The sequence below is a fragment of the Sorex fumeus genome, unplaced genomic scaffold, assembly GCF_029834395.1.
Source record: "Sorex fumeus unplaced genomic scaffold, SorFum_2.1 ptg000022l, whole genome shotgun sequence".
NCBI classification, from domain to species: domain Eukaryota; kingdom Metazoa; phylum Chordata; class Mammalia; order Eulipotyphla; family Soricidae; genus Sorex; species Sorex fumeus.
The window spans coordinates 2,736,373-2,756,916 of NW_026606079.1; the positions used below are offsets into that span (position 1 = coordinate 2,736,373).

Genomic DNA, 20,544 nt, shown 5'->3' on the forward strand with positions numbered 1-20,544 from the left:
TTACCTTTGAGAATAGTCCTGGATTAGGCTGTTAGAGCAGTTGGACCACAGAGCTACAAATTGGAACATTCTCTCTCCTCCCCCCCCCCCCCCGCTCCCTCCCCCCCCCCTCCCCGCCAACAGAGAAAAGAGAAAAACCTATTCTTTCCATCGCTGTTCTGGAGGCTGGAAGTTGAAAAGCCAGTGTCAACAGGGCCCGTCCTTCCTCCCCGAACCTCTGTCCCCCTAGTCTCTATTCTCTGCTCTCTTGGTCCTGGACCTTCTCCAGAGTGCCCTGTCTCTCCATCTTTGGAAGCCCACAGTTCCCGCTGTTCCCTGTAAGCTCCTTCTGACCTACTATGTCAGCCCTTTGCGGGCCCAATCCCTGTGAGGGCATTCTTCAGTCTATATTCTTTCAAATATTTGTAACTCACAATGGAGCTATTTTTTAAACCTAAGGGAAACAGGTTAGAAGAGCTCTGTGACCAAGACTTTAAAAAATGTCCTTCGGTTGTAAAACTTTTGCACACTCGGGGACCAAGAGAGATCACACAAAAGATAGGATGTTTTCCTTGCATGCTACTGACCATGTTTGATCCCCAGAACCACATATATTCTCCTGGGTGCCAAGTGAGTCCTGAGTATGAATGTGCTTCCTGCCCTCCCCCTCCCCCCAAAAAAGGGAAAATGGAAATTCAATGGGGGTCGGGGAAAGAAATATTAAATTATCCAAGAAATCACATTCACAGATAGTTGTTTTATGGGTAGAAAAGCATACAGAAGATTTCCTTCTCTATTTTTGCTAGTACTAGTGAAGATTGTTGTACATAAGTTTTGCGAGGCAGGAGGTGCCTCCCAAGTAGTGTTTAGAGGGCTCCGCGACCACTCCAGGTAATGCTTAGCCAGTTAGGCTGGTGTTTCAGGGCTTTGGCCCAAGGATGTGAGGCTGCTTAGACCCTGTGGTGCCAGGACCACCGAGAGGCATCCATCCCACGCCCACCCCCCAGAGCTATCCCCAGTGATATTTGCGGCAGAGACCAAGTGTGCCAGTGATGGAAAGCAGGTCAGTTCCACGTGTGGCATGTACCCTAGCCCACTGATTATCTCCCTGGCACACTTTACATGTTTGAATAGGAGCATCTTCAGAACTGTGTTTAGGAGCCACTCCTGCAAATACTTGGTCTAACAGGTGGGCCTGTCAGCTCGGTGCTCAGGCCCACTCGTGGCAAGGACTCCCCGGGATATAGCTGATGCTGCTTGGGGAGAGGCATCTGGTGCCAGGACATACCAGCCCTGCGGCTGTCTTCCCTGAATCTTCACTGTGCATTTTTATTATACTTCCTATATACTTATCTAAAGAGGATAAAACCAATAAAACAGGAACAAGAGAGATAGTGTAGGGTCTAAGGTGCTTGTCTTGCAGATAGCCAACCCCAGTTTGACCCCCCCAGCACTACATAGGACCCCCAGAAGACCACCAGGAGTGACCACTGAGTATAGAACTAGGAAAAAGCCCTGAACACTCTGGTGTGGCCTTCCTAAAGCAAAACCCAACAAATAAACCACAAAACAAAACATTTGCTTGAGCGGACCCAGTAACGTCTCCATTGTGAGACTTGTTGTTACTGTGTTTGGCATATTGAATACGTCACAGGTAGCTTGTCAGACTTTGCCATGTGGGCAAAATACTCTCAGTAGCTTGCCAGACTCTCCAAGAGGGGCGGAGGAATAGAACTCGGGTCGGGCATATTGGCTGCGTGCAAGGCAAACGACCTACCTGTTGTGCTATTGCTCCAGCCCAAAACAAAACATAGGGTCTTTTTTTATATATATATATATAATTTATTTCTTTATTGAATCACTGTGGGAAAAGTTACAGAGCTTTTGGGTTTAGGTCTCAGTCATGTAAATATCAAACACATTTCCCTTTACCAATACTTATTTTTAACTGCGAACCCCAATAGAACCCCACCTCCCACCCTCCCAATTCCTGTGAGGCAGATGAGTTCTAGTTAATACTCTATCTACTTTGACTAGATACATTGTTTCGATAGAAGATGCACAATTATTGTTTAGAATTTACGACCCCCCCCATCAGACATGCTGAAACAGCGTTGTGAAATGATTTGCTTTCTACAACTTGGTTTAAGAATAAAGTGATGTTGTGCAGCCGCAATAGCGGCCGCGTGGTTTTGGATTTCTGCTATTTTACTTATTAACCCTGGAAGAATTTCTATTAAAAGTTAGATAGTTAGGAGATTGGTTTCTGTGCTCTGGAGTCGTGGCCATGCCGGAGAGCCGCTCGTGGGGGGCAGCTGGCGACCTCGGTCGGGCGTGAAGGACGGCCCATTATGCCCCCCTTCCCATGAGGTCCCTGCCGCCCCCACCCACGGCTCAAACCTGCTGTCCGGGTCTTTTTTTTTTTTTTAAAGGTGCAATCTTTACTTCAATGTTGAATTTTAATAGTAAACATAGTTTTTTCACTTTCTCTTTTTCTAGGTCTGAGTGAAATAAACTATATGCATGAACTCCTTACAAATATGGCTCACAAAAGGTGTGTTTAATGTGAACATTTTTGTTTGGGGGCAGTGTTCAGGGGCTACTCCTGGCTTTGTGCTCAGGAATTAACTCCTGGAGGTGCTCGGGGGACCATATGGATGCTGTGCTGGGGAACAAACCCAGGTCAGCTGCATGCAAGGCAAGTGCCCTTTGCACCATGCTGTCGCTCCAGACCCTTGTGTGAACACGGATTCACTTACTTTGGATTTTGGGCCACATCACTCAGGACTTACTCCTGGTTCTGTGAACCCTTGCTGGCTGTGTGAAAGGCAAACCCCTACCTGTTGTACCATCGCTCCAGCACTTTTTTTAAAAACATGATTTATTATTTTAAAACTTAGAAACTGTTTTGTTTCTGCCATAAGTTAAATGGTCTCGAGGCTCATTCCTCATCTCTGTATCTCTTATCTGGCTGAATATCCTGTTTTATTGATGTCACTTAGGTTGCAGGTGTTTCCTCTCCATTCAAGTGTGACTCTGGAAGAGCAGAACAATGTGTTCTTAAGTCCAGTTCCTGGATACAGAAAGGTAGGAACATTGGGAATTCATTGTGAGCACTTTATAGAAACTTTCTGAGTTGACTTGTGAACAGAGTTTGCTTTCCAGCCTCGTGGTGTGGTGGTGTTCTGCCACCTAAACAAACTGCTCCTTGGGGGTATGGTGCCGTCAGCAGGTCAGTCTGTACCTGTGATGCGAGTGTATCAACAGCCTGATGGCGCCTTCAGACTTCCAGATACCCCAAAATTGCTGCTGTGCCTTTGGCCAGACCCCAAAAACGTGGGGCAAAGTTTACCAAGAAAGTAAATGGCCAAAAGTTAAGTATGTGTATGTGGGAGACACAGCCACGAACCACCTCCGGCTCAGCTATATAATTGGAGGCATGGCCTTTCTGGTTCCTGATCGAACTACTTAATGGCCATGATCCCAGAGACTCAGAAACAAATCTCAAAACCGAACGGCTTTTGGCAGAAATGCATCCGGTCACTGCAATAGATTACTGGCGCCGGGACACCCCAGGTAGGAATAGGTTTCATGCCTTGGCCTGTTTCCCCTGGTGGCCTGGTGGCTACCATCCTCCAGAGGACACTGGACAATCAGGTTTGGGCCCACAGTGATGAGACACACAGAGCCTCCTGGGATGGGGGTGGAGCCGGCCCTTCCCTCCCCACCCCAACAAGACCCTGAGTCGCCGCCCATGAATGGCCTCTCTGGCTCCTGATCAAGCTGCTTAACGGCCATGATCCCAGAGACTCAGAAACAAATCTCAAAACCCAGCAGCTTTTGGCAGAAATGCATCCGGACCCCGCAGTAGGTTACTGTCGCCAGGCCATCCCAGGGGGGAAAGGGTACTGTCCCTTTGCCTGCTTCCTCTTAGTGGCTCAGTGGCTGCCATCCTCCAGAGGCCATTGGACAGTCAGGTTTGGGCCCGCAGTGATGAGACACACGGAGGCTCACGGGATGGGGGTGGAGCCGGCCCTTTCCTCCCCATCCCAACGAGTCGCCGCCCACGAACGGCCTCTCTGGCTCCTGATCAAGCCGTTTAATGACCATGATCCCAGAGACTCAGAAACAAATCTCGAAACCCAGCTGCTTTTGGCAGAAATGCATCCAGACCTGCAGTAGGTTACTGTCACCGGGCCACCCCAGGGGGGAAAGGGTGCTGTCTCAAGGGTGCTGATCCTGCTCAAGCTGCTTAACGGCCATGATCCCAGAGACTCAGGAATAAATCTTGGAACCGAGGAGGTTTTGGTAGAAATCCCTCCAGATTTAATTGTTAAAATTTAGGAATTTCAAAATCGCACAGCCACTTCTGCAGCCACCCAAATGTAATTCATAACCAGCGATAGAAAACAAATTGTCTACTGTTGCCTTTTTAGCAAATCTGAGTGTTGGGGTAAAATCCCAAATAATGGTGGGTCTGGTGTCAAAATATTGAATGTAATCAAAGTAGAGAGAGTAATGTGGAAATCATCTGTTCCACAGGTAGGGGGAGGGTTTGGGATGGAGGTATTCTGGGGTTTTTGGTGGTGGAGAATGGGCACTGGCAAAGGTATGGGTGTTTCATTGTGTGACCGAGACTTAAACCCGAAAGTTTTGTAACTGCTTTCACAGTGATTCAATAAATAAAATTATTTTAAAAATGAGGAAAAAAAATAAACTGCTCCTCAGTTGAGCCAGGGCTGTGTTTCACTTTGCCTTTAGTTTGTAAATCAGTCTCTCTGGAACATCGCTGCTGGGGTCATGGGGATGCTCTTCTCTGTAAGTCTGATGGTACATTTGTTCCTGTGTCCTTGGCAGCGATTGTGCTGCCCATTTTGACTCAAAGCTGAATTCCTTTTTTTTTTTTTCTTTTTGGGTCACACTGGGCGATGCACAGGGGGTTCTTCCTGGCTCTGTACTCAGGAATTACTCCTGGCGGTGCTTAGGGGACCATATGGGTTGCTGGGAATCAAACCCGGGTCAGCCGCATGCAAGGCAAATGCCCTACCCGCTGTGCTATCACTCCAGGCCCTCAAAGCTGAATTCTTTTTTTTTTTAAATTTTTTTTTATTAGTGAAACACCATGAGGTACAGTTGTAGATTTACAATTTTTTGTGCTTGGGTTTGATTATACAATGATCAGATACCCATCCCTCCACCAGTGCCCATTTTCCACCACCATGGATAATATCCCCCCCACCCCATCCCCCCATCCCCCCCTGCCTCTGTGGCAGGGCAATCCCCTGTGTTCTCTCTCTCCTTTTGGGTGTTGTGGTCTGCAAAAGAGGCATTGAGTGGCAAACATGTTCAGTCCATAGTCTACTTTCGACATGCATCTCCCCTCCTGGGAGGATCCTCCAAACACCCTTTATTTGGTGTTCCCTTCTCTATCTGAGCTGCCCTTTCCTCTAGAATGCCCGACTGGCCACTAAGCTATGGAGTAATCCTCCTGGTGCTGATCTCAGCTATTCTTGGGTATTAATCTCATATTTTGTTACTTTATATCCCCCAGATGAATGCAATCTTTCTATGTCTATCCCTCTCTTTCTAACTCATTTCGCTTAGCATGATACTTTCCATGTTGTACCACTTGTATGTAAATTTCATGACTTCATCTTTTCTAACAGTCAAAGCTGAATTCTTAATCTGGGTTTAAGAGTTCTTCTGTTTCAGGTTATATGTGAATATGGCTGTTTTTTCATATTCCTCCAAGAACTTCAGGAACTGCTTGAGAGCTCAGAGCCCCTGAGTCTGCCTTCTGCCTTGATTTGGTGGGACAGTCTGGTGTCCAGGGAGGCTCCCACTTGTGGGCATCCAGGGCAGTTCCTAAAGCAGGCCTACTGTCCTTGCACTTGCTGCCCGGGCTCCTCCAGCAGCTCTTGGGCCACCGTCCCATCCTCTTTCCTGGCCGCGCCTCTGAGCACCTGCTGTTGTGTTGCGGGAAAGCACCTTCTCAAGAGCGCAGGGTTCAGCACCTGCATGGGCAGTTGGACAGGGACAGGGGTCTCTGTCACCTCTCATTTGTGTCATGAGCAAATCCTTTGGCTCCTTTTACTTTATGCATTGAGTGAATAATAATCCACTTGCCAGGCCGCAAAAGTAAGTGCTGCTGCTCAATGTCTGTCCCAGTCTCGGGGGTGAGCGGCCAGAGTACCGTGGCGACAGCCAGCGTTGCACCAGCCTTGTTTGCTCAGGCCGTCTCCACAAGGACCCTGCTGGATGGGGAGCAGTCTTTGGAGGAAAATGAGCTTCAGAGCCCAAATCTCAGCAGAAAGAGGGAAGAGCAGGGTGGCTTGTCGCATCCATGTCACCCCCTGCTGCTTGCAGAAGCCCCAGCACTTACAAGTTGCAGAAAATGGCAAAGAGCTTGATTTCAAAGAAACGAGGGACATTGACATTGCAAAAAATAGGGAAGGAGAGCAGTTAGGACAGAAAAGGGCCTCTGTGACAGTGATAGTTGGAAATGGCCACTCTGCGCAAGAGCTGAGTGCTGAAAGGAGGTAAAGAGATAGATAACCTTTCAGCAACAGTACTGCAAACCACAGTGCCTGAAAGGAAGGAGGGAGAGAGGGGGAGCTTGTTTCCCATAGAGGAAGGCTCTTGTGGGGGAGGGGGGAGACTGGGGAGGGACAATTGTGGCAGGAACAGTATACCGGTGAAGGGCCCAGTGTTGGAACATTATATGACTGAAACCCAATCATGAACAACTTTGTAACTGTGTATCTCACAGTGATTCAGTTGAAAAAACAGTGTTGACTGGCTTTTTGAACTACGCTCTATGAATTTTGTGTGTACTTAGAATGCCAGATTGTGTTTCCCCCTTTTGTTTGGTAGATCATTCTGTCCACTAACATTGCAGAGAGTTCGCTCACGGTTCCAGATGTCAAGTATGGTAAGAGCCGTTCCTATCTTCCTCCCAGTCCTCTCTCTGCTTTTGGGTTCCCATCACTTGGGAGGCCTTTGGCGCCAGATTACTGTCAGTGTTTGGAGGCATTTCAGGGTTCTTGTGGGGTTGCCAGAATGGGGGGATGGCGGTGGGTTGTGTGGTAGGATCTGGGGAGCCTGGATGTCCAGATGGCTCAGGAGGTGCCCTATCCACGCAGTCTGGGCCTGCTGGCGAGGGTCTGGTTTCCCTGGGCTTCCTCTGTGCTCGGAGGGGGGCCCGTAATAAGTGGCCAAGGGCATCTCGTTCTGGCGTGGGAGACAGGCATTTTTCTGCATGGAGTGTGGAATTTGGGGTTCAGTGAGAGATTATGTAGGAAGATAAACCTCAGAAATTGCAGTGATTGGGCCAAGGTCTTTGCAGGGGAGGGCACGGCAGCCCCCATGGATCAAGGAGAAAGCAGAGATCTGCCCAGGGGAGAAGCAACAAGGAGGCTGGCGTGGCTGGAGCAGCAGGCAGGGGCAGGCTTGTGTCCTGCCCCTCTGCCAAATCATGTCCCCCAGCATGGCTTGAGAATAAGGCATCCCAGAAGACCCTGAAGTTCTTTCCCCAGAACCTTGGGTTAGACACTGTGGGATGGCCACAGGGGTCGCAGTTAGTGCAGCAGTTACGCTCAGGCTGCTGGGCCCGTGGGGCTGGGGGCCCAGGCCTCCCTCGGCACTGAGCTGGCAGGGCTGCACGGTCAGGGTGGAGAATTTGGAGGGGCCAGGCTTGATGTCAGACATGGACTGGTGACTCTGCGGGGTCCCAGGCCTGTGTGGGGCATGAAGGGGGAGGGGGCGCTCTCTAGGGCTACAGTTGTTCGATATGCAAGCTGTTTGCTGCTGCCCGGGCAGTGAGGAGGGGCTTTTTGGGTCTGGGGGGATGGAGGGCTCTGCCAGCACCATCCGTGGGCCAGGGTGAAGGAGGTTTGTGGGGTGTAAGTTCCTGAGCATGGACTTTCAGTGCTTCCCTGGGCGCTGGGAAAACCCTGCTGCACAGACCCGCCTCTTTGCTTGCTGTGCTGGGCTTCTCAGACTGGCCGGCGCTAGCCAGGGACCCTGAGGTCCTCGCCTGGCCCTGCCCCCAAGTTTCTGAGGTGATGTCACTGCTTTGTGATGATTGCACACATCTTTCTTGTTAGCATGGTGTTTACATTCCTTTTTTTAAATGACAGTTATAGATTTTTGTTTGACTAGAACTCTAGTTTGTGATGAAGATACGAATTATCAGAGTCTGCGGTTGAGTTGGGCCTCTAAAACCAACTGCAATCAGAGGAAAGGTAAGTCTGACTGGGGCTCCTTTAAACTATTTTTTTTGTGTTTTTGCTCATGCATATTGTTCAACTCCAGTGAGGTTCACAGTTCCCCAACTTCCCCTTGCATGTGGGGCTGCTCTTGGTCCCCAGTGAATTGACCGCCTTACCTTTCACCGTGGCCTTAACAAGGACTGGTGGCCAGGTAGGGAAACCAAGTAAACCCCTTCTATACGTTCTGATATTCCTCCCTCTGAGGTGCCTTTGTGAACTATGACTTCCCCAGGGGCTCCAGAATTTGCCTTCCCAGAGAGGTGGGGTGTGGGCAAGGTTGTCAGACTCAGGGTGTGGGGTCCACATTCTGCAGTGGGTGGGGGGGAACTGACTGATGTGTGAGCCTTCGGGAGAGGGAAGCACCTACCAGAAGCATCTGTTGAGTAGCCTGGAGGAGGTCACAGCCCTTGGGTGAGCAGCCAAGGAAGCAGCTCAGGAAGCTGGCTCTGGGTTTCAGGTGGCCCCGGGCGGTGCGCTCTGCAGACAGTCCACTTGTCAGAGGTTCCCCCAGGGCCTATGGGAGTGATTTCCCCAGGTTACGCTGGGAATTACCTGTGCGTTGTATTGTGTATGTGTGAATGGGGGCGTGGGGGGACAGAGCCCTGTCAGGACCTAGGTTTGCGTGTTCTCAGGCCAGTGTCCGGAGTACTATTGCTCGGTGATACAGCGCGAGGAGCTAGTCTCGAAAGGAACCTCCCCAGTCTCCTAGAATCTGTGCAAATTTTTGGAGGGGAACCACACCTGGTGGTGTTGGGAATCAAATCCAGGACCTCACGACATGCAGTGCATCTGCTCCATCACTCAAGCCACCTCCTGGGCCCTAGAAGCTCTAAGTGTCTCCCCGTCTCTTCTCTGCCCCACACCCATGATTATCTGCACAGTGACTGACTCTGCTTGTGCCCCCCTTTCCCTCCACTCGGCCCGTGTCTCTGACGCGTTTCACCGGGTTTGTGTGGATTCTTGTACGGAGATTCTAGGCCTTCCTCAGGTTTGTTAGCAAATACTTCCACCACAAAAAAAAAGATGATCTTTTCATCTTCTGAGCAGGGAGAGCCTTTGAGGAGTTTTATTTATTCGTGTTGAGGCTACCCCCAGTCATACCCAGAGGCCTCCAGAGTAACCTGGCAGTGCTTGGGGCCATATGCGGCCAGGAATACTTTCTTTATGATGCCGTATGAATGCAAGCCTGGCCCCTTCAGTTCCATTCTTGTTAGCGGATGGCGCGATTTCCCCCTTTCCCCAGTAAGAACTACTCCTGGGAGGGCTGGTGGGGGCAGGAGTCCAGGTACCCCTCTGCCTTAGCTGACTCCTCGGATGGCCAGGCAGCCCCTCCAGCCTGCGTCTCCCTAAGCACCTCTCCAACCCCTCTACGCCAACTCTTTCCCCAGAAGATTTTCTAGTGTTTGAAGATAGAGGAGCGTCTGTTCCGCTAGTGATACAGTCCCAAGAGAATAGCCCATGCCTGAGCAGCTTCTGTGTAGACAGTGTCGGGACAGAGGTCATGGGGAGAAGTTCTGTGTGGAGTTGCCGTCCACACGGACTTCCCAGCTGCACACCACTTGTGACCTCTGTTCACCAGCACACGGGGCTCCTCTGCTGGCAGCTGTGGTACTGGGCCACAGCCACCTCTGTCATCATTGCTGAAAGTCAGCACAGCCGCGGATGGCTGTGTGGGCGCGTCCTCGGAAGCCTGTGGGGGACAGAGGTTCTCCCCGTGTTCAAGGGCGACGACAAGTCACACCTGTGCTGTTGCCCGTCTCTTTGCAGGCCGAGCCGGGCGAGTATCCAAGGGGCACTGTTACCGTCTGGTCCACAGGGACTTCTGGGACAACTACATCCCCAACCACACTGTTCCTGAGATGCTGGTAATGCCCGGGGTCTCGCACGCTTAACCTGTACGTAGAACGGGCTGCTCAGTCTAGGCCATGGTACTCAAGCGTGGCTACAGAAGCCCCTATCCAGGCAGGCCTGGATGCCACATCAGTGGGTGCTGAGGGTGGCAGTTCCCTTTCCCACCCTCATGATTCCTCTGCTTAACTCCTCAACTTCTCTCCATGTCCACTGGGGCAGCTGACTTCTCATCTCCCCCCACCTCCCTCCCTTTCCCTTTCACCCTTCCAGCTCACCCCTTCCTTGCCCCCTGTCTCTTCACCTCTCTTCCGTTTGTATCCTTTTTAAATTTTTTTCTTTTCTCTTTTTGGTATCTAGGCCACTGTTTGTCCCAGAAGAGCTAGTCATGCAGACAGGCCCATGGATGTACTTTTCCCCTTGTCTGATCCTCAGTTTGTGCTTTTCAGCGCTGTCCATTAGGAAGCACGATATTGAAAGTGAAATTACTCGACATGGGCGAGCCCAGGGCCTTGCTGGCGACGGCCCTTTCTCCACCAAGTTTGAGTGACATTGAACGCACCATCCTGCTCCTAAAGGAGGTAGCGGGGGTGGGGAAGCTAAGATGGGGGGGGTAATCTTCAAGCTTCCTAGTATGACTTTTGGGACTCTGTTTTGGGGTCACCCTCTATGGTCTCCTGGCAGTGTGTGGGGTACCACACAGTGCTGGGGACTGAACCTGGGCCTCCTGCCTGCAGAGCGAGTGCTCCAACCCTTCGAGAGCTTTCCCTGGCCCTCACTGGGACCATCTTCCCTGGGTTTTGACAGTTGTGCGCAGGGAGCACGTGCTTGGATAAGCATCTGGGGCCGGGCACCGAGCTAGTTGATGGCAGGTCAGGGCTTTAGTTTGTTACCTTCCCAGTCCCTTTTTGGACAGAACAGAGAGGGCTCTGCGATCCCAGAAGCAAAAGAACTGGTGACTTTGGCCAGCCTGACCGCCAGGGCCTCTAGCTTTGAGGCTCTTACTGTGCCTGCATCCAGCTGCCTTTGCTGGTTTGCAACTTTGCATAAAGGGAAGCGGCAGAGGTGCGTGAGGCGCGTGACCTCAGTACTTGCTCTTCTCAGGTGGGTGCGCTGGCCGTCAGTGGGCAGCGGGAAGACGAGAATCCCCACGACGGGGAGCTGACCTTCTTAGGGAGGGTGCTGGCACAGCTCCCTGTCAATCAGCAGCTCGGGAAGCTCATCGTCCTCGGGCACATCTTTGGCTGTCTGGACGAGTGTCTCATCATTGGTGAGCTGCTGCCGAGGGGCGGCCAGGGGCGCGGATGGCCAGACCCACTCACGGCCTCTTTCTTTCATTAGCGGCAGCTCTCTCGCTGAAGAACTTCTTTGCGATGCCTTTTAGGCAGCATCTCGATGGCTACAGGTACTTGACGGTCATGTTTTACCTTCTTGGTTTGTGACCACACTGAGCAGTTCTCAGGGCTTCTGACTCTGCATTCAGGGATCACTCCGGGAAGGGTCAGAGGACCATGTGGGATGCAGGGATTGAATCGAGGTTGGCCGTGTGCAAGACAGATGCTCCTCCCCCCCCCCCCCCCCCCCCGCTGTACTGTTATTTTGGCTCAGTGTTCATATTTTCAGTTGTCCCTTGGTCTAGTGAAGGGCAGTGACACTCATGTATCTGTCTCAGGAACAAGGTGAGCTTCTCCGGCAGCAGTAAGAGTGACTGCATTGCACTCGTGGAGGCATTTAAAGTAAGTCCTGGCACCGCGCTCCTCCCTGCTGTCTGCCCTCAGCACCCCCTTTCCTGGAAAGGTGATCAGGAGGTGCCCCCCAAGCTGTCTACCCAGAAAGAGTCGAAGGGGGGAGTCCATGTTTCTGAAGCATATTGGGAAGGTTCACTCAGAAGCTTGCCGGGGTCAGTGTGTTGGGACAGACTCAAGGACGTGACGGGTCTCACCTCGCGCTGCTTTTCTTTAGACCTGGCAGTCGTGCCGCCAGAGAGGAGAGCTGCGCCATCCCAAGGTGGGTAGCAGCGGCCCTCGGGCTGCTCTCTGGTGTGGGTGTCCCTGGAAGGACTCCCCTCCTGTCGCTGTCGCCGCTCCTCAGGAGCCTGTGTTACAGCTTACCCTGTTCGGCAGTGAGAACCAGAAGCCTTTCCTTCTGTGGCTGGCAGGCCTGCTGTGGGCGCCAAGCTCAGAGAACACAGCCCTTAGCGTTCATTTAAAAAGTTTTCCTGGGCCTGGATCTATAGAACCGAGAAGGCCGAGGAGGAGAAGGGGCGTGTCTGTCTGTGCAGTCTCTTCTCCTAGTGCTGTGTCCTGCCCTTCCCGGAGCAGTTCACCTTTAAGGCGCCCATCAGAAGGCAGCATGAGAGTTTGCCTGTTGGCAATTGTTAGTACCATGTTGGAAAAGATATGGGTGTGATAGTCATCAGATTCATCTGTTACATTAAACACTGTTCTTTTATGTATTTAAAGGATGAGCTTGATTGGGGGCGATTAAATTACATTCAGATCAAAAGAATCAGAGAGGTAAGTTCTTTGCAAATTCTTTAACTTGCTAATGTTTATCAAGCACCATAGTACCAGCAGTCACGGTCACGGTCACAGTCCTCCCGTTGTTCATTGATTTGCTCTAGCGGGCCCAGTAACGTCTCCATCATGAGACTTGTTACTGTATTTGGCATATTGAATATATCATGGGTAGCTTGCCAGGCTTTGCCATGCGGGCAAGATACTCTCGGTAGCTTGCTGGGCTCTCCGAGAGAGGCGGAAGAATTGAACCCAGCTTGACTGGACCGGCTGCGCTCAAGGCAAATGCCCTACTGCTGTGCTATCGCTCCAGCCCAAATACCGGCAGTACAGATGGAAATGAGGGTTCCGTGAAGCACATCCCTAGGCCAGTGTTAGTCTTATTTTATACGTAGACGTACACGTGAAAAGCAGTTCTTTTTATACATCCTAGAAGTGTATCTGTTATAATTGTGCATAATAAAAATTACATATATTGCCTAATTTGTATAATTATGTATTGTCATATCTTTATATACATAGTTCCAAGGAATATTGAAATGTTTAAATTTCTCTTTAAAAATTTTGAACTGTCAAAATTATAAAAAGAAATACTTCACAAATGATTTCTTCCTTTTTCTGTCTCCGAGTGTCTAAGTGCTTGCACTTCTCTTCGTTTCTTGGGTCAGTGGGTGAGTTGTGGCCTCACTGGTGCATAAGGACTGGGGGTGGCTTGTGGGTCTGATTTGTGGTTAAGGTTCTTCATCCTGGAGGTGCAGGGTAGGAGAGCAGGTGTGGGCCTAGGGCTGCCTTGTTCCTCGAAGGCCTGTCCTGGACCTGGACAGTTCTTGCAGTGAACTGTCCTAGCCACTCTGTGTGACGGCAGGCACACAGGATTGCCTGTCTGGGTCACGTGCTGCCCCTGCTGAGTTCTGGTCGTTTCTGCACTACCACTGATGTCCAGGCTGTTGGCACTCAGACTCTTCTCGGGGCATGCCCCACACTTAGGGACCAGACCTGTTGTGGAATCACAGCCCATGGTCGCGCCACCTCCACTACTGCTTTGCTGAGGCCCTGACTGTCTCTCAGACAACTCACTCGTACTGGAGTGGGAACCCCTTTTTGTCTTCCACAGATGAGTAATTTTTTAACGCCTCGAGCTGTCTAAAATTTGAAAGGATTGTGTTTGTTTTTTTATTTGGGGGAACCTCCAAACAGTGCTCAGGGTATCTCCTTGGCTAGATGTGCCAGTGGTTAAGTGCATGGACCCGAGGATGGTACAGCTCAGGTCCTGTGTACTGGGAATGATCTGGGTTCCCATGTATAGGGTGCCAGGGTCCAACCTAGGACATCTGTGTATAAGGCACAACATGTACTCTCTCTCTGCCCAGTTGTGACTTGTGTTTTATTACAGCTAGGTGTTGTATTTGCTGAGGGGGAGCTATTAGTGCCTGGCCCCTTAGATCATTTTCAGAAGCAGTGTGTTCTCATGGCAGAGGCTGTGCCAAAGTGACCAAGCACAGAGCGTGCTCATGCCGTGACCATTCTGGGCAGATATTTGCAGTCGTCTCATGTCGCATATGCGGTGGGGCAGATGCATTTGTAGCAGTTTGGCACTCGTGCCTGTGAGCTGGAGTATGCCTAGGAGCAGTGCCACTGTGTTCTCGATGCCGTGTGCCATGCTGTGCTGCCATCCTTTCCTTCCGGTGGCTCTTCAGGAGGTGACCTGGATGAGCTTCAGGCCGCCCCACCCTAGAAGAAGAAAACCACTTTGCCCTGGGCACCGAGCTCTTGGCAGAGGTCTTATACATTGACTTGCAGTGCGTTTCCCTCAGGTGGCGGAATTATATGAAGAACTGAAGAACAGAATCTCCCAGTTCAATATGCACGTGGACTCTCGAAGGCCTGTCCTGGACCAGGAGTACATCTACAAGCAGCGCTTCATCCTCCAGGTGTGTGGGCCCTCCGCCTGGGCTGACGTGCCTTATGCTGATCGCTGCTCTGGGGCTGGGGTGGACGGGAGGACTCCCCCTTCCTAGGACACCATGCCTCTGCCCCGAGGAGATTGTAAGTCCCCCCCCCCCATCCCCCATTGATGATATGCTGAGAATAGGAAACACTTTGGCCTAGTTTCGGTTTCCCATGTCCATGAGTCCGGCCTCCAAGGCTTGTCTCTGCGGGCTGCAGCAGAGTGAGAGTGCTCGCAGTGGTGTTCAGCTAGACTGAGCATCCCCTGGGAACCCTGGTGACTGTGATCAGCTTTGCTTGTTGAATGGGATTCTAGGAACATGTGTCCTCGAAAGGTGCCACGAACTTCCTAAGTGATCCATAGAGGGGATGGCGGGAGTGTGTGCAGCATCACAGTGTGTGTGTACATGTGTGTGCTGCTCTTGTAGCTGGGTCATACCAGTGGAATTTTAGGTAGATGCTTGGAATTGGAGTAATGATGGCAAGCGGAGCATTTTCCTTGGATTTCAGCTTGTTTGGAGGTTGTGTAGGGAGCAAGTATTCCACAAGTGCCTGTCTCCAGTGGGATGTTTCAGTGAAGAAGGGACTAGATGCTGGCTGCCTCTAGATGTTCGCTGCCTTGATGAGTGCCCCATTTGGGATTTGACCATCAGCAGTGCATGTCATGAGAAGGGAATGGATGGGCTGTTCTGGAATCTTGTGTCCCAGCATTGTATTTGCTGAACTGCCTTCTGAGTCCTGCTGTAGCACCTCTGAGGAGAGGCTGTGCGGAGAATGCCGCATGGAGAAGCCTGTGAACTTGGACTCCATTTGTAAAAGGCCTAGGCTTTTTATCGAGTTGTCCTTTGTGTGTGACATAACACACACACACACACACACACAGTGTGTCCTTCCAGGATAAGGCTGGGATGTTAGTGAGAATTGGAGGCAAAACAATGCTGTTACTGCATGAAATGAATTTCTCTTCCAGGTTGTATTGGCAGGTGCTTTTTATCCAAATTACTTCACTTTTGGGCAACCCGACGAAGAGATGGCCGTGAGGGAGCTGGCTGGCAAAGACCCAAAGACGACCATAGTGGTAGGTGGAGGGGGCAACCCTCCCTCTGGGGGGGACAGGGCCACCAGTTCTCAAAGGGCTTGGTTTCCAAGGGGCCCACACAGAGCATTTGCCTTCTCTACTGATTTCTAAGTACAAAGTGGATTTTACCCCCTGCTGTAACTATTGTGACATGTCTGATCCTTTACCTTTAGTAGACCAGCCTTAAAGGAAAGCTCGGGCAGTCACGTGTCTGTGGCTTTTGAAGCTCAGTCCTGTGGGCCTTTGTGACAGATCTTCTAGTTCGAAGGACAGTTTATCATTAGGGAGAAGACTCACAGAGAAGTGGCACAGATGCTGCAGGGACCCTGATCAGTTCTGGCATTACAGGGTCCCTCCCCCAGGCATCCCTGGGAGTGACCCTGAAGCACTGACCCACGAGTAATTCCTCAGCAACTTCAATTTACAAAGGGGAATGTTTGGTACAGTAGTTTAGTCTGCCCTGCCTGCCAGGGTCACCCCTCCGGTTTCAGTGTTTGTGGGATTGCACCCTTAGTGGTGGTGCTTGCACATGTGCTTGCCCAGGGTCATACAATTTGGGGACAGGATTTGGGCCATACCTGGTAGTGTTCAGGAGCTAATCACGCTCACTTGTGCTTAGACATTTGTAACCCTGGTCATAGTGTACCTCCACTTTTAGTGGGTGGTGCTTGCTGGAGTTACACTTTTTCCTGGTCGTGCTCACTTACACCTGGGTGCAGGCCAGACACTGCATGCTCAAGGAGCACTTGGGGGTTCCAGAGAGCTGAGGCACCAGAACCCCACTCACCTCACATGGGAAGTCCTGGTGATTGAACCTGAGACCTCATGCTTCTAAACCGGGAACTTTTGCCATAAGCTATTCCCCAGGCACCAGTGGTTTAAACTGGTCCCCAGACATGCACTCAGCAAATAACTTAAGAGACTGATTAATTTTTGATTTCATGTTTGAGGACCACAGGCCACAGAACCGAACCAGCTTGAAATGAGTAGTGTTTTTGCATGCATGTAGTGATCAGCCACAGCATTGAACGTTGGGTGGACATTGTGGACCTTTGTTCAAGTCTGTGCCTTTACTGAACAAAGGGATCAAGAGCCACATAGTCAACAATCGGACAGTGCCATGGACTGAGAGATGAGTCCCCGAGGAGAGTTGCCTGATGGTGGGGGCCTTCCGGAGACATTGGAAGAGAGCCTGGAGGTGGGGGTGCTGGCACTCAGGCTGCAGAGGAGAGGACTCTCCTCTCTGCCAGAGTCCTGTTGGCAGTGATCTCCAGTGTCTTTGCTCGGTCCCAGGAGACCACATTCCCCTCTGAGCCTGCCCGCCCCATCTCCTGTATCCCTGCTGTGGCAGAGGGGTCTCAGGTGGTGCTTTGTGGCTGAATTGGAGCCTTTAGCACCTAGTGGGAGGAGAAGTGCCTCGACCCGGGCAGGTGAGGGTCAGTGTACTCTGAGAGGTGTGAGACTGTGGTGAGGAGGTAGTGCTCCCTTCTCTAGCGAGAGGGGCATTGGCCTCCCAAGCTCAAGTCCCTGCGCGTCATGGGAGCTATGAGGTTCACCTCATGGGAGCCGCGAGCTTGAAGCAGATGTGTCTCATCAGCCTGTCACTGTAAGGCTGAGAATAAAGACAGCGGCTGGCAACGGCTCAGTGTAGGGTACATATGGATGGCCTGACGTTCCATTCCCTACACCAAACCCAAACCAAACCAGGAAGCAGTGTTTTTCCTTATTTCTCTGTATTTGACTTTTGGATTCTTCAGCATGGGAAATTCATCTTTAGAATCTGTGTTCAGACAGTTCTAACTGGTCACTCCACGTCTGTCGAGCCTGCATCTTCCAGATGAAGGAGAGTGTTGGATGCAGGGCAGAGGTGTGCACCTTAGGTGATGCAACCCAGTGTGAGCATGCATCAACCCACACTGGGTTGGTACTGATGACTGCTGTTCTGTTTTACAGTTGAAGCACATCCCTCCCTATGGATTTCTCTACTACAAACAGATGCAGTCTCTCTTCAGACAGTGTGGGCAAGTCAAATCCATCGTGTTTGATGGGGCAAAGTAAGTGTGACACTTTGTCATCCCCTGAAGTTAGGACAGGGGCCAGGGTGAGAAGTAGGAACCCGTAGGAACTAGCCTGCTGAGGTTGGCCTGGGCGCTCAGCAGTGTGGAGGCCCGGGACAGGATTTCAGCACTAGCGGGCTGTTGGAAGGAATCTTGGCTGAAGGAACAAATAGCATGTTTTGGAGAATTGCTTCGAGTTTTAATATCCAAGATGGAAGTTTATGCACAGAAAAGGTTGATAGTTTTTAACTGATTCTGAGTTTGTGAGTTAGAATTTTTTCTAGTATCCTATAGATTTATATTTATGTTTATTGGTCTAGTCTAAATGAACTCAATTTTGTTCAATTACGTATGCATCACCTTCTAATTTGGATTGATTCCTCCAACATTTTAAGTTCCATGGTCAATAATTCATTTTCTTGCTAAACACATCAGTCCCTCACAAAGTTAACCCCCTCCCCAGCAAATTGTTCAAAAACACATCCAGATACAAATCAGACTTAGTGAGTTTCGTCAGTGCTCTGGTAGAGAACAAAACGCCAAACTTCCCATGCCTGTCTTAGCTCCCTGGTCTGAAACAGAGCCCTTTGGTAGAGGTGGACCTCAGCAGAGGGGGCTGTGTGTGCCGCGGGGCTGGTTCTTTCCTAGCCTCCTGAGTGTCCAGTGTCAGAGCTGGCCACAGTGACCAATCTTTACTTTTGCACTGGGGTCTGTGGGATTCATCTTCCTCTTGTCTGGGAGCTCTTGGTGTTTGCAGTCCATTCTCAGGCCAGTCACCTGTAGCTGAAACGAGGACGCTACAGAAATGGGAACTGGTGTGAGACGGTTCCTCTGGGAGCTCAGTGCAGCCTCCCCGCAGCAGTGGAGCCTCTGTACATGGGTGCACCCAGTATCCTCTGATGCTGGAGAAGGACGAGCTTCCAAGCCTGTGGGGGAGTGTCCTGGCAGAGAACCAGGGCCCGGGCAGGGCTTGTTGGGGTGCAGTAGGGACCCTCGGCCGGCAGCTGACCCTCGACCCAGCTCCGGGTGCAGTTCTTCTGGTGGTGAGTGGCTAAAAGATGACTGTGAGCGTGAGTGGATGCGCACTTGGAGCCCCTTGAGAGCTCTGATCTGATCTGTGCTTTGTGGAAGTTGATCAGGGAACAATGAGGAGCAGAGGAGGCCACCCAGAGTCTCTGTGATGTTCCCAAGCGTGAGGAGTGTCACTGCGAGCCAGTGAGGTGATGGTCTACCCTAGGTGGGGGAGGGGGGTCCTGGAGGGGTTCCTTCCAGCTGGGTGTTGATTAGGATGGGGCACCGCCCAGGTCTGGCTCCTTCTGTACTCACGGGAGGTTCCAGTATGGAATGCAGCTGGAACTCAAGTCCAGGGCTTCTAAGGTGACACAGAAACCGCTAGAGAAAGATGGCACAGGTGAACAAATCAGGCGGAGGATAGGCAGAAAATGCTTGTGTTCAATGTGAGGAACGGCCAGGACTGGCAAGAGGGCTGAAAAGGGAGCAGAGGGCAACAGGTGAATGGGGGAGGCATAAGAGGGTGTGGGGCAGCAGCACACTGCAGAGCGGAGGGGCCAAGGCAGGGCAGGCAGAGAGCCATCACTAAGAGGCGGCTGTTGTGTCCCTGGGTGGCGCCCAGCCAGTGGCCCACTGTTGCCCTGTCACTGGGGATCACGCACTGTGACAGCGAGGCGGGCTCAGGCTCCTTTTGGCTACCTTGGGTTTTGTTTCCTTTTGGGGTGGTCCACCTGTTGGTGTCCAGGGGCCCTGGGGCCAGCTGTGCTTAGGGATCAAAGGCACGGCCTCACACAGGGTAGGCCTGTGACCTGCCGCTTGTTCAGCCCAGGGTGCAGAGACCTTCTGCTCTTCACATGTAAGCACATGGCAACACAGCAACATAGACATCCCAGCACTGGGATTCTCACCCTATAGTCAGGGCTGTTCTAGGACTCCAGGGGGTGGGAGGGATTGGTAACTAGCCGGAGGGCAATCACGCGCTCAGAGCTGTACTCTGAGTGCTTTTCCTTGTGTTTCATAATAAAATGGTGTCGAAAGAAAAATAGAAAATCCCCTGCTTTTTAGAAATAATTATTAGAATTAAGATTTCTCAACTGAAAATTCCTTATGAACTGCTTGATGTGCATTGTACTGCATCACACATAAAAGAACAGTTGGTATTAGTCTTACAACTGCGCTCTCTAATTATTGTCTGAACTTCTCAGGGGAGTGTGGCTGATTCTTTGAGGAGGGGGCGGCTGAGCGTCGCTGTCACACTTTGCTGGAGGCTGAGCAGTGACTGCAGGTCTCAGGTGCCGTGTCTCCTTTTCCATTTCCATTTATGAGCAGAGCTTTTGTGGAATTTTCACGGAACCCGACGGAGAGATTTAAAACTCTTCCTGCTGTGTATATGGCAATTAAGATGTCCCAGCTGAAAGTCTCCCTGGAGCTCAATGTTCACTCTGCAGAGGAAATTGAAGGGAAGGTGCAAGGAGGAACGGTCTCAAAACTCAGGAATACCCGGTATTTGGGGACTCGGGCAGGCCTTTTCAGGAGTAACTAAGGGAAGACATTGAACTGTTCTAATGCTTACATTGAGAGCTTCGCGATTGCAGGCACTGGTGACCTCCTGACTGAGTGCTGGGCACATTCCTGGGCCTCCTGCTCTCAGCTAAAGTGATTTTCCATTAAGGGGACCTAGTAGAATAATGAGATTTTCTATTTAGGTAGTAGAGATTGAACCAGCATTAGTTTCCTGCCTTTCACCCATGCTAGGCATGTGCTTCCTCTTTTAAGCTATCTCCTTCAAGCCCCATTATTTCTTGTAATTTTTTGAGGAATTTGAGAAATGGGTGAGG

At 51.0% G+C, this 20,544-nt stretch overlaps 1 protein-coding gene across 1 annotated transcript in view; it reads left to right on the forward strand.

Moving 5' to 3' along the window:
* TDRD9 (tudor domain containing 9) overlaps positions 1 to 20,544 on the forward strand; it is a 90,738-nt gene that overhangs the window by 45,349 nt on the left and 24,845 nt on the right. Inside the window, exons 10-24 of the mRNA XM_056113745.1 lie at positions 2,479 to 2,533; positions 2,982 to 3,066; positions 6,853 to 6,910; positions 8,118 to 8,222; positions 10,017 to 10,114; positions 10,547 to 10,678; positions 11,202 to 11,367; positions 11,439 to 11,502; positions 11,770 to 11,833; positions 12,060 to 12,104; positions 12,560 to 12,613; positions 14,428 to 14,544; positions 15,531 to 15,638; positions 17,592 to 17,692; positions 20,036 to 20,209. Coding sequence (XP_055969720.1) covers positions 2,479 to 2,533; positions 2,982 to 3,066; positions 6,853 to 6,910; positions 8,118 to 8,222; positions 10,017 to 10,114; positions 10,547 to 10,678; positions 11,202 to 11,367; positions 11,439 to 11,502; positions 11,770 to 11,833; positions 12,060 to 12,104; positions 12,560 to 12,613; positions 14,428 to 14,544; positions 15,531 to 15,638; positions 17,592 to 17,692; positions 20,036 to 20,209 — 1,426 coding nt within the window. The remainder of the gene's footprint in view (positions 1 to 2,478; positions 2,534 to 2,981; positions 3,067 to 6,852; positions 6,911 to 8,117; positions 8,223 to 10,016; positions 10,115 to 10,546; positions 10,679 to 11,201; positions 11,368 to 11,438; positions 11,503 to 11,769; positions 11,834 to 12,059; positions 12,105 to 12,559; positions 12,614 to 14,427; positions 14,545 to 15,530; positions 15,639 to 17,591; positions 17,693 to 20,035; positions 20,210 to 20,544) is intronic.